At 41.2% G+C, this 15,222-nt stretch overlaps 1 protein-coding gene across 2 annotated transcripts in view; it reads left to right on the top strand.

The window, feature by feature from the left end:
* The window catches only part of loxl2b (lysyl oxidase-like 2b), a 43,467-nt gene extending 32,824 nt beyond the window's left edge, over nt 1–10,643 (top strand). For both annotated transcript variants that reach the window (XM_076099399.1, XM_076099400.1), the window contains exons 9-14: nt 2,281–2,446; nt 3,151–3,391; nt 5,280–5,395; nt 6,642–6,778; nt 6,884–6,995; nt 8,364–10,643. In XM_076099399.1, the coding sequence (XP_075955514.1) occupies nt 2,281–2,446; nt 3,151–3,391; nt 5,280–5,395; nt 6,642–6,778; nt 6,884–6,995; nt 8,364–8,434 (843 nt within the window). In that variant the 3' untranslated portion in view covers nt 8,435–10,643. The remainder of the gene's footprint in view (nt 1–2,280; nt 2,447–3,150; nt 3,392–5,279; nt 5,396–6,641; nt 6,779–6,883; nt 6,996–8,363) is intronic.
* The last annotated feature ends 4,579 nt before the right edge of the window (nt 10,644–15,222 follow it).

Below are 15,222 nucleotides of genomic sequence, written 5' to 3'. Positions count from 1 at the left end.
TGAAAACGAAATGGAAATGACCTTAATGATGGTCATTTTTATGGTGGCTGATCTTTGTTCTGTTGTGAAAATGTTTCTGTGCTTTGTAAAAGTACACTAAAATCGTTTGTCAGTCTTACTTTGAAAGTGTTTGCAGAGTTTTAGGAGGGGAAATTGTAAAATAATGGTTTCTGTATGATTATAGGATGTCAGGTTTACCTTTGAGGCAGAAGTGAGAAGGACTGTCTCTTGTAATTGGGGTGCATTTACTTTGTTATGGTGGTTACGGCTCATTTCTTTCTCTGGCAGCACAAATGATTATATTCATCACGTAGCTCAGGCCTTTGCAGCTCAAGTTGCACTTTGTAAAAAAACAAACAACAAAACAGTACCATTATATATATATATACTGTATATATCAATGCAGTGAGGATATAAAAGGATAGGGTGTGCCCTCTAGTGGTCAATGTAGAATATTGGCTTTTCTTCACAATGATTCATGGTATTACTGTGAACATGTCTATTGGTTGCCTCAAAACGAGGACCGAATAGTTCCCTGGCATCATTACACTGAATGTTCAGTGGGGCTACAGTGAGCGTGTCTTGGTATCAGACAGCTCTGCGGTTAGTTTTGGCATCTATGGTATTTCAAAACTCATCTTCTTTGTAAAGTAGTGGTGGAAATACACTGGTACTGCATGACAGTGAGGGATCAAGCCATATGTGTTTCAGTTGTTCTCATATTTCTGAAATGAAACATCCATCCATCCATCCATTTTCCACCGCTTATCCGGGGTCGGGTCGCGGTGGCAGCAGGCCAAGCAGGCTGACCCAGACCTCCCTCTCACCGGCAACATGTTCCAGCTCGTTCTGGGGGATCCCGAGGCGTTCCCAGGCCAGGTGGGAGATGTAATCTCTCCAGCGTGTTCTGGGTCTTCCCCGGGGTCTCTTCCCAGTTGGACGTGCCTGGAAAACCTCCAGTGGGAGGCGTCCAGGAGGCATCCTAATTAGATGCCCGAACCACCTCAGCTGACTCCTTTCGACGCGAAGGAGTTGCGGCTCGACTCCAAGTTCCCTCCTGATGACCGAGCTCCTTACCCTATCTCTAAGGCTGAGCCCGGCCACCCTACGGAGGAAACTCATTTCGGCCGCTTGTAGCCGCGACCTTGTCCTTTCGGTCACGACCCAGAAATGAAACAGTTTCTTGAAATCCGTTATTATTAACATGTCCGCGACGTTTTCTTTCTTCCATTCGTTTTGTTTAAAGCAGAATATGGACCATCGTTTACTCTTCAGTAAGAGCCAAACTGGTGACATTGGAGATTTGTGATGTACTACTAAATTAACTGTCTACATTTACTCAAGTAGTTTACTGAACACTCATCCACGTATTGAACATAGAGAGACAACTGTCTGGCAGCCCTTGGACTCCAAGAATAAAGCAAAATGTTATTTCTTCTTAAAACATTATTAGTTATGTCATTAATGTAATCAGGGAGAAACAAACAAACTGATTATTATTATTTTAGGAACATAACAGTTAATATTGTAAATTTAAATACATATTTATGTCTTCTTCAAAAGTAAATAGTAACCTTGGTCTCAGTATGGCCCCCTGTCAAAATAATGGTTGAATAAATGTTATTTAAAGTCTGTGTCTGGCTCCTTTAAAATGGCAGAGCCCTTAACCCCCCCCCCCCCCCCAAATGATGTGTTGCTATAGATTAAACTCAAAAGTTTAATCTATAAACTTCCAAAAGTGACCCTCAAGGTTTAGTGTGATGAGGACATTTACCTTTGTTACTGAGGGTCCACGGACACAGGAAGTCGCATGTTGTACAGGTTTTAAAGCCCTCTGAGGCAAATTTGTGATTTGTGATATGAATTATGCCGATAATACCTCTGTTCTTTTGCTGGAGTCAAATTTTAAACGCAGGACTTTTCACTTATAATGGTGTAATTTTAGATGAAAGAATTACTACTTATATTGAAATATTTCTGCCAACACTGCTGGAGAAATAGCGAATAAATATGCATGGTGCTTAAAGAAGGTTTCACTGCAGGCTTTTGCAAACTGAGTTAAAACCTCCATTAGTGTTGACTTCTAACAAACGAAAAAGGTTTTGCTGAGCTGGGATCAGTGATGGATGGAAAGTTGCATTACAATTTAGCTGAAGGGCTTTCATTTGAACCAGTTCTACAAGTACATGATCAATCAAAGTGTATTGTACCAGAAGTGGATGACATATAGATGCCCCCCCCCCTGTCAACTGTGAACCATGTGTCCTGTTCTCTCAACAGGAGACTTGGTATTGGCCGGGAGAGGTGAGTGCCGACTCTGTGGTAATGAGTGGCGTTCGCTGCTCTGGTACGGAGATGTCTCTGTCCCACTGCCTGCACCACGGGGCTCACCTCAGCTGCGCTAAAGGAGGCGGACGCAACGGCGCCGGAGTTTCCTGCTCTGAGAGTAAGAATCCCAAATGAATACAATGGTTGGTGGTGAATGCTTTTGAGAGGTAACTCAGAAAACGTGGCCAGAAATCAGTCATATTTGTCTCCTGCCCCTCGAGGGGCAACTGTGGCTCAGTGGAGTGTATGAATAGGTGTGAATGGTTAGTTAGAATCCTGATGGGCAGGTGGCACCTTGCATGGTAGACCCTGTCATCAGTGTATGAATGGGTGAATGATGACAAGTAGTGTTGAAGCTCTTTGAGTGGTCGGAAGAATAGAAAAGCGCTATACAAGTACAAGTCCATTTACTATTCATGATCCTGCAGTTTGTAGGGTCATGAATGAAAGAGTACAGAAAAGAAAGAAAGAATAAAAGACATTTCCACGTTGAAGTATATTTCAACTAGAGCCTTTGCCATTCAATTTGTCAGCTCACACTAAACAGCTTTGACTCTTTTGCTCTTCACATTGAGTTTTAATTCAGAAAATAAAATGATTTCTGCCTCTGGAGAAGCTCTACCTGGGAGAAATGTTTGCATAACTGAAACTCAAATATCCCTCAGGAATCTCCAGAGGGCTCTGCAGTTTGACACAGAAACAACTCATTTACATTACGTGCCGGAGCTTTTCCGTTTCTTTTTGCCTTTTTCTCAATGTGTCTATTTATGTTTTGTCTCCGTCTGCTTCTCTGTGGTTTCTCTTTCATCCGCCCGTCCACAGCGGCTCCTGACCTGGTGTTGAACCCTCAGGTGGTGGAGCAGACCACCTACATGGAGGACAGGCCCATGTTCATGCTGCAGTGTGCGTACGAGGAGAACTGTCTCTCCTCCACCTCCAGCCAGGCGCCGGCCAACACCTACCGCCGCCTGCTTCGCTTCTCCTCCCAGATCCACAACAACGGCCACTCTGACTTCCGGCCCAAAGCTGGCAGACATTCCTGGGTGTGGCACGACTGTCACAGGTCAGTTTCAAAGGACTATCTTTTATGTCCTTGGATTTCTTCCCTGAATTCATCAGATGATGATTCCACAGTAGCACGCTTTTACTAATTTACTGGACACCAGAGACAAACCACTTGTTCGCTAATGCAAGGTATTGAAATTGTCTGTTTCATTCTGTTAAACCTCCGAATAGTCTTCACTTTGCTTCAGGAATAGTTCAACATTTTGGGAAATATGGTAATGGCAATAGGTGTCTTTGTTTTCTGCCCGAGAATGGGATGATGAATCTATACAGAGCTGGATCCGGTAGGCGATTAGCATAGCTTAGCATAAAGGTCCTGGCTGTCTCCAAAGTTACAAAATACGGCGGATATAACACGTTATACCTTGTTAGTTTAATCAGTACATGAACAGAAATGCATAAATGACAGCTTTAGAGGGAGTTACATCCTGGAACTTTTTCTTGACAAACAACAGCTGGTCCCAGTGACCCAGAAGTGCCGGGTGTTGTTCAACAGGAATATTTGCAGCATGTAACTAAAGCACCAATGTTATTTTTAAATGTTCTGTTAGTTTACGGATCAAACAAACAAGAAACTAAATGTTAATCGTTGAACTATAGAGGTGTCGGTAGAAGTATTTCTTAACTTTAACCTTTTAAGTAGCCAGGCTAGCAATTTCCCCTAGCTTGCAGTCTTTATGCTAAGCTAGGCTAATCACCTCCTGGCTCCATCTCTGTACTTAACACACAGCCTTAAGATGGATAGTGATATTTTTATCCAACTCGCAGAAAGAAAGCAAATAGGTGTATTTCCCAGATTCTTTTCTTCAATAAGCTGCAGTCCAGCTCAAAGAAATTCTGTTTCAGAATCTTTTTCTCCCCTCACAAGAAGAAAATCTGGTGGTTTGGTGGAATATTAACTAAATGTTTATATCATACTTGGAGTGACTTGATAAAATCCTATAGTGCACTAGTGGAATCCTTACTTCCTTACAGAACAATGATCCCACTGAAATGCATGTGACATTTATCATACAATATAATTAGTGGAAGCAACTGTAACCAGTCTATATTCCAGGAGCATATAAATTGCATCTTAATTATAAAACACAAGCATAAAGTTATTTGTAAACCACATAGCAGAGGAGGACATTTGAATGATTCAGAAATGATGTCTCAAATTAGACTTCATTCAGAGAGAGAGAAATGATTCGGCCCCGATCTAGTTTCTCGAGCAGTTTTTTTCCCTTCCATACGTTCTGCTGCCCTGTAATTGGACGAGTGCTGTAAGCTATAGCTTCTGTACAAAAAGTCCCACATTTTTGTGGTGACTGTTGGCTGGAGGAACTGTTGGCAGCTTCACACAGCTACCAGCTTTCCACATGTCAAACCTTTGGCACCTTTGAGTGGCAGAACTTGACGTAGCGTATCAGACCATTTAAAAGAAATGGATTGCAGATGGCAAGTTGTAATTTTCTTTTTTTGGCTCCGTGCTGGCGACAGATTTCAGGTTGTCAGACCGTCGGGTACATTCTCGTGAACACGATATCTCAGGAACGCTTTTTTTTTGGTACAAACGTCCACCTGGTCTGAAGGATGGACTGATTAGAATTTGGTGGTCAAAGGTCAAGGTCGCTGTGACCTCACATAACACATTGGTCACAACTCACTTGATATGCTAATTGTGACAATTTCACACAAATGTCTAATAGGATAAAATTCTGAAGTGATAACATTTTGGATCGACATGGATGTAAACTGCAACTTGACTGTTTGGTGAAGGCATACAACCATAAGGCGGTAATGATAGTTTGACCGCTGTTGACAACAAGAAGTACCATTCTTGTACTTGTAGCATTTTGAGCCTTACTGGGTCTGTAAAACTATATTTCTGTCTGTGTGTGTAGGCATTATCACAGCATGGAGGTGTTTACACTCTATGACCTGTTCACCCTCAATGGAACCAAAGTGGCAGAAGGACACAAAGCAAGTTTTTGCCTGGAGGACTCAGAGTGTGATGAAGGTGAGGACCAAAAGAGACATCCCTATTTTGATATTTTTATTTCAAGATGTGAATATGCTTTAATTTTTCAGAAATGTGGCTGACAAACCCCCTTTTCACGGTCAATAATGGGCTTTTAAAGTAAATGGTACATTTATGGTACATTCATTCAGCTCTGATGGAAGGTGCCACCTTCCATCAACACTAGTTAACCATTCACACACTGATGGCACAGCCTGTCTTGCCCAAGGACACATCGACACAGACTGGAGAAGCCGGGTATCGAACCGCCGATCTTCTGATTGGAGGACAACTTGGTCTAACATTGATCCACAGCCGCCAAAGCTGCACCTATGTATTTATGCATGCGAGGACGACAGTCGTGGCTCGAACCATCATGTTTTTCGGATCGTCCATCCGATTATCGTGAACGCGATATCTCAGGAACACCTGGAGGGAACTTTCTTCAAATTCGGCACAAACGTCCACTTTGACTCAAGGATAAACTGATCAGATTTGAGTGGTCAAAGGTCAAGGTCGCTATGATCTAACATCTGACCCATTCTTGTGATGTAAAGTGACTGGAAGTTCTTCAAATTTGGCACCAATTGGCAATAATTCTGTTAATTTTAAGAATCAATTAAATGACTAAGTGTAATGTGAAAGGGATCACTTGTAGAAAACGATCACCCTGGTCTGTAGTTGCCCTCAGATCTAGAAAGCTTTTTAGCATTTCGCGTTCATGGTTTTGGTTTTACGGCGAGCAGCTTTACTGTTTTGGTTCACTCTTTGGTCCACTGCTCTCCTCAACCTCGTTTTTCAGCAAAACAGTTCAGATAAACCCAGCACCAAACAGCAGACAGACAGCTACTAAATGCACTGCTTTGTTTACCTATGTCTAGCGGGTCAGCATAGGGGAGCATTTAACAGCTAAAAAGATGAATATTTCTCTCAGAAGCTGGTGGAGACCAAATCAGAGCTAAAAGGAGAGACTATTGAACTTAAACTCATCAGTTGGTCAGAAACACGATTACAGATAAATGCTAATGTTGGAGTTGTGTCTGCAGGGTGTCTAAATGGGCAACTGTACGCTAACCCTTTCATTATAACAACTTCATAATATGATAAGTCAATGCTGTGTTTACTGCTTGTTTTACTGCCCACAAGTGGCCAGAAAAAATAAATCCATGCTGCTTTGGCATTTTTAAATGATTCTCAGAGGGTTTATTTGCCAACATTTTCTTCATTTTGTAATGTCTTGTTACAGGTATTGAAAAGAGGTATGAGTGTGCTAACTTTGGAGAGCAGGGTATCACTGTGGGCTGCTGGGATACCTACAGGCACGACATCGACTGCCAGTGGATCGACATAACTGAACTCAAACCTGGAGATTACATTTTCCAGGTAATGTTTCCCATGTACCATTGATCTTTTTATCCAAATCAAGAGTGAAATTATTTACAGCACTGGCCTCTCACAGGAATCCCATACATGTTCTTTCTCTCACAGATAGTAATTAATCCAAACTATGAGGTACCAGAGTCAGACTACACCAACAACATCATGAAATGCAGATGTCGATATGATGGCCATCGTGTGTGGATGTACAGCTGCCATAATGGTAAGACCTCTCAGTTATTTTGATAAATATCCGTAACATCTACTATGGATAGTAGATGTATTTCATGGATCTATGAAATGTTGATGATCAAAGAATTTAAAGGTGCAATGTATAAGATCTGGCCAGAATTAAAATTTAAAACATTCAAAACATTATCAACAGGACGTGAAGAGGTTACAGTGTGTCAAAGACATCTATGTTTTGTGTTGCAGAGATATTAATGAACTGACCATGATAACCAGCTAGCCCAGGCCCGTCCCGTCTTGTTACACCACTTGTGCCCCAAGAGGTGATGAGTCACTGTCCTCAGTCCAACCTGAGAGGACTTAGAAATAGAGATGCTCCGAGAGCTGGTCAATCACGTGGAAAGTACAGCGTGTGTGTACGTTTCAATAGTTCGGTTATTGGATTAAATCCAAAGTGGCAGAAACAACAAAATGTCTCGTATTTTGCGTGTTCGTCCTCCCCTAAATTTAGATTATATGGAGTCAGTAGTAGAGGTGAAATGCTGCCCCCTATTTGTTTTGAGCATGTGGCCAGATATTGCACAGTGCACCTGTTATGCATATTCTACTGTTAAATCATGAATGTAACATACATGTCAGTGATAAGCACATGTAGTAGCTACATTGATTTTGATGTTACTAAATGCAATTTTGGTGCATTACAGTCATGTGGAATTAATTTACATTCATAAAATGTATAACATTTGAGTTTTAAAAACACAAAATACATGCCATGGCTTTGGCTATGATTCCTTTCAGTAGGAATAAATATTATTCTGTCCAATTTAATCACTTCATCACACGTCATGTGTTACTGATCACTATTGATTTTACTAAGTTATTTTAAATTATATAATTTGACAAAAGACATTTTACTCAAGGTCCACGCACTTGCTTTTTCTGAAGCTTCTCAAACCCATATCATGGTCTTCATCAGCAGATGGGAGTTTGCTCAGTTATCATGGAGTCAGTTCAGCTGTCATCACATGACCTGTATGAAAGTTTGGTCATGTGAGAGAAACGAGGTGGTGGAAAGGAGATAGTAAACCCTGAATTAGTGTGAGTGAAGACTGTGAAATGCAGCTGAAAGCTCTGGATAAAGTAGACCTTGAGTGTCACCATTAAACTTACGCTCTAGTATTATATATATATATATATATATATATATATGCGAGATAGTATAAAATTCACTTGATTTTCTGATTTATATCACATACACTCATTAAGCTAATTGAAGACTAGTCCAAGCAATTAGCAGTGCAGACATCCTCCACATGTATCACTGGAGGTGATTAAAACTGTTCGTATCCGATGTGAAACAAGGACTAAGAGTGGAGGTGGTAACTCTCTCTGTCTCTGCTAGGTGGCTCATTAAGCACTGAAACAGAACAGACGTTCCCAGGCCTCCTCAACAACCAGGTGACCCACAGGTAAAGACAAAGCAGTGCAGACGGACCATCTGCAGCCCAGCAACCACTACACATCTCCATCCGTAGTGGATTCCCCCAGCAGGCCCTGCCCCGGATAAACTATCTTTTTTATGTTCTCCGACATCCATGAGGCAGCTGCTTTCTTCGACCCTCCAGTCTCCTTTACCTCCCAAATGAAAGAATATTTTACCCCCCCCCCCTTCCTCAAACAGAGGCAGCTACAGCCTTACGGACACTTCCAACCTCCCGAGTTAAGATCAAGAGAACGACGAAGCTCTTCTTGTGCCCTGTGAATTATTTTTTTGAATGAGTGATGAAATAAACCTGCTGGAAAGTTGCAGGTATTTCACTCAAAGTGCAGCATTGGGGAATGTCATCAAGAATGTGTCGTCTTTGAAGTGCAGCACTTTACCAGAACCCTGCTGCAACACTTTTTGTTCAAAGCTCACCCTGGAGAGGTGGGATGTCAGCGCCAGGTCGCCTGAGGATTGTGAGGAATCATCGGTAACAACAGCTGTGGTCTGTCTTTGGAAAAAAATGCAGTATTCTTCCACTTTTCAAGAGTTTCATAAAGTGCCTTTTACACACTCCACATACACTGATTCATGTTCCACGGGCGGACTGACCATTTATTCTGTATGTCAGTTATTTATGCTGAAGTGTTGCATCTTCATTGAGGAGTTTATGCAAATCAAGCTGTGGCACAAGCAAGCGACTCCTCAAAAAGCAAACAGCCCACTCATCACAAATTACAAGTGCTAATTGCCCAATTCAGTCGTAAAAATGAATCCTCCAAGGCTGAAATATCAAATGCTGAAGAGCCCCAAAGCCCTCTTTAAATAACTGGAGCATATATTCTCTGAAATTGCTCTGAAAACTTCTTGGACAAGACTGAGGTCTGAATTAGTCACAGTCTAAATTAGGTCACATTTCAAAGCACAATTGCACTACAATCCCTTGTGGGCATCAATGTCGCAATGTGTCTTGAAATCAAATATAAAAATGTTTTATAATTTATTTTCTCTCTAAATATATATACTGTATATATACAGTATATACAGTATATACTAGAGAGCAGTTTCATGCCCCCAGGAAAAGTGGCGGGCTTTGAAGCAACTTTACCTATTGGCCAACCGTTGGAATTACAACCTCAGGGGCCGTCATGTGACGCCATTGGGCCCAAAAAGACATTTTCCCATAGACTTACATTTAAAAAGAGACGCCTGTAAATCAGTGGAAGTAAATCCACTTCCCAGTATGAACACTTGAATAGCCTTTATTTAAAACAGTAGGTCCTAAAAGGTGTAAAATGTACTAACAGCCAAATCCAGACTTATTCTAGTTCCTCAGTTCATGTGAATGAGCCCGAGAGCGAGGCTGGACTGATGGCTGGGAGGCGGGGTTAAAGGAAACGCCAGTGCGCTTGCTCTTTGGGCCTATTGATGTGGAAGATCGCTCCAAGATCCGGGATGCAATTTATCTGAATTGTGTACTCTGAGGTCACACTTTTTTTTACTTGATGCCCCACTGAGCAACTTGCCCCGCCTCCACTGCTGTACCACTTCTCTGTAAACATCCATGGGCAGTTTGCAGGGTAGATAGCTAATTAGCTAGTCAGCTGTCGCACATTGTACCACTGCTAACAAACTGCTGTCTGACGATCTTGTCCATACGCCTGTCAGCTCGGCTGTCAATCAAACACCCGCTCACAGGCATTTCTGATCTTACTCCAAAGAGCTTTTTTTTCTTCCTCTTTTTTGAATTATAAAAATATTATCGATACATTGAAAAAGTGAATGGTTCTTTAAGATATTTCAGCTTATATGTAACTAAAGTATGTTTTAAGTCTTCCACACCCAGTGGCAAGAAGAGAAGAGCTCAGATATCTTTTCAGAGGAAGCTCATGGAATAGCATTTCTCCCCATTCAGACAGAGTTGCAGATATTAGCTACTTACTGTTGTTTTTTGTCTTTTTTTAGTTTTATTCCTTGTTTTAAAGAATAACATTGCGTACAATAATGTGTGTGTGTGAATCCTATTTTATTGTGCCTTTCATAATGGTGCTATCAAACTGGTCCTCTGTTTTCTGAGGGTGCAGTAGGCTACATGTTGAACAGCCACATTGTGTAAACTGACAGCATACTTGAACAGAGCGCAAGAAACTATTTGCTTCGTGTGTCAAACTATAATAAAGGAGTTATGGAGCAACCAAATCTTTGCTAATCAGTTTTGTTTGTATTCCTTTTTTTTCTAAGTTGTCATTATTTTTTTGTGCACGTATTCATTTTTCAGCATCACTCTGTCCCATATAGTTTTTTATTATAATAACTATTAATCACAGCTACTGTTTGCTACAAATGGTTGTATTTATGCGTGTGCGCATCTCTGAATAGTTAAGTAATAATTAAAATCCTTATTTTACAAACCTATTGTGCTTAGTTGTGTAATTTTTAATTATAAAATGTAAACTGCACTAACAGTCCCTAAATACCCTGAAAAAACAATAACAACCCATGTCCATTTACAGCACCTTCCATCAGAAGCATAAAATGGGGCAGCACTGACCACTTGTGGCTCAAATCAAACATCGCATTTGTTTTTCTCTGAAGAAGTACGTTAAAGTGAACTATTAGCTGTGACCCATTCTTAGTCTAGAGTTTCTAATCCACCAAACCCACACAGACACTGAGAGAAGATCCAGCTATGATCCAAAAAACAATGGGAGATAGAACATCGTGATACCGAACAATCCTGTTTCCCAATCTGCCACAAACAGATCTCATTTCAAAGCCCACTGGCAGAAGGGAGGGATGTTTATTACATGAATTACAGCTGTCATAAGTACCGTTATTTAGAACTGAGGCAGTGAGCTGCCCCACATCTTTATCCAGTCCCTATAAATCACGGCTGCTTTCTCTGTGGAGGAACACTAGCTGTTGCTGTTTGAGTGAGGCCAGACACAAACCAGATTAATTGTTTCTCTTTTCTTCTTTGCTGCCATGTTACCGGTCTCGTGACCCCTCAGATTGATCTCTGGAGCTGTAGGCGGATGAATTGAGTTGGGAACGGTAAAACAGATGACTAAAACGTACACGAACCCGATCTCTTCTGGTGCGGTGTTTGTCCGATTCCGGACCGTATTTACTGCGACACGGCGTGTCACTGCGTGTCTGCTTATCTAACGTTAGATTTCTAGCCAGATTGGTTCCGCCCTGTTTCTTTTCTGAAAAGTCAGATTGTCCGTATTAATTACTTTACAACAGTGGCGGGCCGTCAGGGCCTGCAAGGCCTTCTCTGCTGGCCTAAACAGAATCACAAAGCTATATATATTAAAAAAAATAAAAATAAAAAATCTATTTTATAATTTAATAATTTTTCTTAAATACATTACATGTATTATAATTTATAAAAATATTTTTCCCATTATTTCATTTTCTCATTGCACAGCTACTGTCTTCCTCAGTTGCTCTGCTTCCAGTGCAGCTTGTTTTAAGTAGAGCTTTTATCCAATCAGATTTCACCTCTGTGTCTCTAGGTAAGAAGAGAGGCCCGAGGCCTGCAGAGTCTCAGGTGCATCCAGTGCAGATTAAAGTAAATGGGGACGATATTGTTGATTGTCATAGTGTTCAACCAATCAGATCTTTAGTTTGACATGTTGGGCGTATTCTTTGACTATCAGAGCCTGCGCGCCGGCCTATAATGACGTCAGCATTACATGCCGCCAGTGTCCGTGTGTAGCTTTCCCGCGAGGTACAGAGTGTGCTGTGATTGGTCAGTGGGCGAGCACGTGAATATCGTGAAACGAAACTTGACAGCCAGCAGAGGCTGATGGGTAGTGAATCACATCACGTGATGCAGCTCAGCCAATCAAAATGCATTCTGACTGAGTGAGATGCACCATGATAGAGTAACCTGAGCCGAGGAAAGACATTGCAGAGCAGTACGATCAATGATCAAGTTGTGAAAGTAAAATCCTATGTTAATCTCTTTGGGTCGTGGTTTGTCATTATGGAATGACTGTGGATCCCACAGCCAGACCAGCTGAGAACATTATGTTTTTTCTGAATTTAGGCTTTTGCATTTTCTAAATGCTCCAGCATTATTCAGACGACTCGTACCGAACGGTTTAATAGGAAGATGTACATAGTTACAGCCTTAAAAATGAATAACAGCTGTTGCGCTACAATGTGGTTATAAGGTGGTATTTCAGCTGCAGGACAGTAGTGAAGGCCCAGGTATAAAATGCACGGCCCGCCACTGCTTTACAATCTGCTTTTCTTGTTTTCTTTACAATTAACTTAGATCTTTTTCAGTTATTTATATTCCTTCTATTTACATAAAAGAAAAACACTGTTTGACTTGACAATTATACAAGTACAACTGTTACTGTTACCACATACTTTTTAAATCTACATGTGGAACTAAATGTTCACAAGCTTGTTGGTGCTACTCGGACCTTTTACTAACGCACAACAGTCCTTCTCGGTATATTTTCCGGAGTTTGTCTGGAGGAAACGTTTCTGTGGTTTAGTGAAAATGTCTAAAGTCCAAATGCTGAGATGTTTAGTCAACCAGCGACTAACTGCGGCTGCTGAAGAGATATTTGGTCTGTTTTAAAGGACGATAGCAGAGTACGAGGAGGAACTTTCTGCTTTAAAAGAGGAGAACGAGCGACAACGGAGACTACTGTTGTCGCTCCGGCTGATAACGTTTCTATGTAGTTTGAAGTGAGACTCGGTTGATTCAATGAATCTTTTTCTTCTTCTTCTGATCTGTTCTCTCAGCTTCTAGGTGACAGAAAATATTGACACTTAAAGTAAAGTTTATTCTCTTTGATAACACCACGTGGATTTTGCAACCTCGGTCACGTCAGCCGGTGTTACGTCCCTACTGGGTTTCAAACCTACTGGTTTCCCTTCCGTGCGCAGCAGCTGTTTTCTGCCTCTGTGGACACATTCGTCACACATTCACAAACATATTCCTGGAGATCTCTAAAACACATCTCATATCCAATGCGGGGATTAGGATTGTATAAGTGAGCACTACATCACAGCCACGTATGCAGAAATACATTGAAGAAAATATATTTATGGAAAGATCTCAGTGACCTGGATTCGAACTCTGTCAAGCAAAACAGTAATAAATCTAAAGACGATCACGCTACGCGATCCACTACTTGCTCTTAGTGAAGTGTCAGTCATTCAGTTATTTACCCATTAAGTCATACCTCGTCAGTGTCCAGGGAACGTTTGGGTTTAGGGTGAACTGAAACCACTGGTTACCTTCAGCGTCTCTTCGAACACTTCCAAACATATTTATCAATGCTTTTCAAATGTATAATGTTCACGCCCAGGGTTTTCTAAATTATATTCAGACTATAATAATATTAAAAATAATGATGATAAACTTTATTTACATATTGCAAGTTTAAAAATGCTTCACAGACGTAAAAACGAAAATACACCGTGCAAAATTCAGGATCAAGCAATCACCTAACGTTAATTAGCAACATCAGTATAAAAGGACAATGGGGTTAATAAGACATTTAGTAGAAAATGATTTCGTACATCTAGCAAACAAAGACGCAACGATGGACCCTCAGAGAGTGAAATAATTGCTTGAGTTCAAGCAAAGCAACATCTATCTTTGTTAGATTGCCCAATGTGATGCCTGCCAGAAAAACAGGACCTCTATGAAGGAGGCAATTCAGTATAACCCGTAGAGGTGAATAAACTTTCAATTGAACATGTATGGATGTCTTGTTGGTGTTAAGCTTTGGTTTGCATTCTAAGGTGACTGAGCACTTCAAACTAGTCTGGATGGATCTTGTTGGCAAGCAACAATTAACCAACAATGGTTATGTATACATCCGTGTGATGGTGGACTACTTCATAAAGTGGCTAGAAGTCTACCCTCTAAGAACTAAGAGAGCTGAAGAAGTGACATTGTGCGTAATGGATTTTTTTTTTCATAAATATGGCGCCCCAAAACGTATCCTGACCGACCGTGGCAAAGAATTTGTCAACAAAGTAAGTTGAATTCTGAGACAAGAGTTCTCAATTATTTAGTGTATTTTCACAGAACGATCGTCACTGTATAATCGTCACAAAAGGACATTTGTTTTTGTCAAAATGCGTCGGTGGTGTATGGCCGAAGCCTCGTGAAAAAGCATTGATACATATGTTTGGAAGTGTTCGAAGAGATGCCCAAACTAACCAGTGGTTTCAGTTCACCCTAAACCCAAACGTTCCCTGGACACTAACGAGGTATGACTTAATGGATAAATAACTGAATGACTGACACTTCATTAAGAGCAAGTGGTGGATCGCGTAGCACGACCGTCTTTGGGTTTATTACTATTTTGCTCGACAGAGTCCGAATCCAGGTTGTTGCGATCTTTCCATAAATATATTTTCTTCAATGTATTTCTTCATACGTGGCTGTGATGTAGTGCTCACTTATACAATAAGTAATCCCCGCAATGGATATGAGATGTGTTTTAGAGATCTCCAGGAATATGTTTGTGAATGTTTTACGAATCTGGTGACAGAATCTGATTCTGAAAACAGCTGCTGCTGTTAAGTGAACACAACACCCGCACTGAAGGGAAACCAGTAGTGATGTGTCGGTCGCGAACGAAACGGCTCTGAGAGCCGGCTCTTTGACGTGAACGACGGGAGCCGGCTCCTGATTGGGAGCCGCTTTGTTTTTTGTTTTTTGTTTCTCTCTCTCTCTCTCTCTGCCTGCGCTGAGCAGAGGGGGGAGGGGCGGGTGTTACACACACAGCACAGC

This window comes from Anarhichas minor, unplaced genomic scaffold, assembly GCF_050575085.1.
Source record: "Anarhichas minor isolate MPS153535 unplaced genomic scaffold, ASM5057508v1 ptg000025l, whole genome shotgun sequence".
NCBI classification, from domain to species: domain Eukaryota; kingdom Metazoa; phylum Chordata; class Actinopteri; order Perciformes; family Anarhichadidae; genus Anarhichas; species Anarhichas minor.
This window is presented reverse-complemented; position numbering and strand designations above follow the sequence as displayed.